This window comes from Portunus trituberculatus, chromosome 50, assembly GCF_017591435.1.
Source record: "Portunus trituberculatus isolate SZX2019 chromosome 50, ASM1759143v1, whole genome shotgun sequence".
Classification (NCBI taxonomy): Eukaryota; Metazoa; Arthropoda; class Malacostraca; order Decapoda; family Portunidae; genus Portunus; species Portunus trituberculatus.
The window spans coordinates 6,140,346-6,142,519 of NC_059304.1; the positions used below are offsets into that span (position 1 = coordinate 6,140,346).

General features: G+C 41.8%; 1 protein-coding gene across 1 annotated transcript in view; it reads left to right on the top strand.

The window, feature by feature from the left end:
• The first annotated feature begins 1,678 nt into the window (after nucleotides 1–1,678).
• The window catches only part of LOC123499682 (probable cyclin-dependent serine/threonine-protein kinase DDB_G0292550), an 18,314-nt gene continuing 17,818 nt past the window's right edge, over nucleotides 1,679–2,174 (top strand). The window contains 1 exon segment of the mRNA XM_045248069.1: nucleotides 1,679–1,828. Within this exon segment, the coding sequence (XP_045104004.1) occupies nucleotides 1,679–1,828 (150 nt within the window).

Genomic DNA, 2,174 nt, shown 5'->3' on the forward strand with positions numbered 1-2,174 from the left:
TACGAGGTTAACATGCATATTATGAAAACAATCCACTGATTAATTTTCAACGAGATTGTCTAGAAGCGAAGGGAAATTGGGTTAATTTTTCTTACATATCCTATTAATATTTTCTTAAAAGCTTTTATTTCGTCAGGGTATTGTGGCAGCGCGGTGATGTGAAGTGCTTTCTTTTACAATAGCTGAAGAAAACTATAGAATTACATTCAAGAAAAAAGAAACTCCCATGAAAAAATACGAGTGTTCTGGATACAAAATACATAGTTGAGAGAGAGAGAGAGAGAGAGAGAGAGAGAGAGAGAGAGAGAGAGAGAGAGAGAGAGAGAGAGAGAGACTATGCGATGGCTTATTGATTAAGAGTGAGGCCTCTTCCTCCTGCAATCTCTCTCTCTACTTTTCCTTCACGTTTTCTCCTTCCTACCTCTGTGTCACTACCCTCTCTCCATCCGCCTGGCTTAACCTTCACACATCAGGTCAAATACATCAAGTGGAAAACAGGTACTGATGACGACATTCAGTTAGTTATGGACAGTGAAGGACAAAGTACACATCAAACTGTGCACGTGGACCGTTGACTTATGAAAGTAAATGTGAAGAGAACTTTTAATATATAAACAGCTTATGAGGAAGTGTGTGTGTGTGTGTGTGTGTGTGTGTGTGTGTGTGTGTGTGTGTGTGTGTGTGTGTGTGTGTGTGTGTGTGTGTGTGTGTGTGTGTGTGTGTGTGTGTGTGTGTGTGTGTGTGTGTGTGTGTGTGTGTGTGTGTGTGTGTGTGTGTGTGTGTGTGTGTGTGTGAAAACCTACAACAGAATAAACATAATTATGAAGAACACGAAGAGAATATTTTCTTTTCAGTGAGGCATACATAAAGTATAGAATGAGGAACGACCACCTGCACAGCTGCCTTGGCCGCGTCCCTCGCCGGTATTCCCTCCAACCTTTCCTCGCGTGGACTGAGGGTTTATGGCGCTCTATTATTACCAGCCATCCAATAACTCACCGCGATATACCGCATTTACGTGATTTTCTCGCAAGAGCGTTCAAAACTAATTTAGTGTGTTTTTCTTCATACAGAGCCCGTGCTTAGTTCGTCACGAAGTGTGTGTGTGTGTGTGTGTGTGTGTGTGTGTGTGTGTGTGTGTGTGTGTGTGTGTGTGTGTGTGTGTGTGTGTGTGTGTGTGTGTGTGTGTGTGTGTGTATGTTTGCCAAAACTTAACTGTATCAGACTGGCAGGAAATTTATCTTATAGTTACAAATTCAGCACATCCAGCCTTCCTTATCATTTCCTTAGTTTTAATTACCTCAATAACCTTTTTTCGTCAGTCTCTTATTTTTTCTTTCAGTTTTCCTTCTATTCCCTTGTATTGGTGGCTACTGTCTGATAATTTCTTATGTAGGTGGTTGCAAAGCAAACACGCAATAAAAAGGGCACTTCTTACAATACTCAAAAGTACAGAGACTACAGAGTCCGGAGTACAGAGGTGAAGATCGCAGAGTGCCATCGTCTGTCTAGGAGACAAGCAGGCGGCTGAATGACCGGACGCCGTGGGGAGCGGGAAATAACAGAACCCACCATGCAATGGGGGACACATGAGTAGCAGGAGGCGCGGTATAATAGTTTATATACATAATCATATAAACATATAATGACAAATTTAATATATATAAATATATGATATATGTGCCATTACACCCTCCTTTCCCTCACTCTCCGGAAGCTGCGTGCCATATATTCCAGCAGGCATATCCATCTCATCGTCTGTCATCTGGGCCTAATACAAGACACTTCAAATGTGAAGGTGTATGACATCATTCCCAAGAAGGCACAGGTGAGGCCTATGTCACTTTTATGAGTATGATGGTTTATGTGTCGGTATCACGACCCAAAATCACTTAGAAGGCTCCCGTTCTTGTTCTCTGTGGAATGATTGTGCAGCAATATGGTAGCACCCACTGCCACCACCACCGTCGTGGCCAGTTGTTTGCGAACAGAGACACGGTGATGGATGTATAGGCTCTTTAGCATTACATTTATATAAAAGACAATTTCTTTTCTTTCAGACATAGGAAACGAGATGTAATTCAGACTCCCACCGCTTGTTTTTGTTATCACTCCATCGTAGATTTACAGTATTCAGTGATATGAATAAATGAGGTCTGAAGTGTAATGATTTA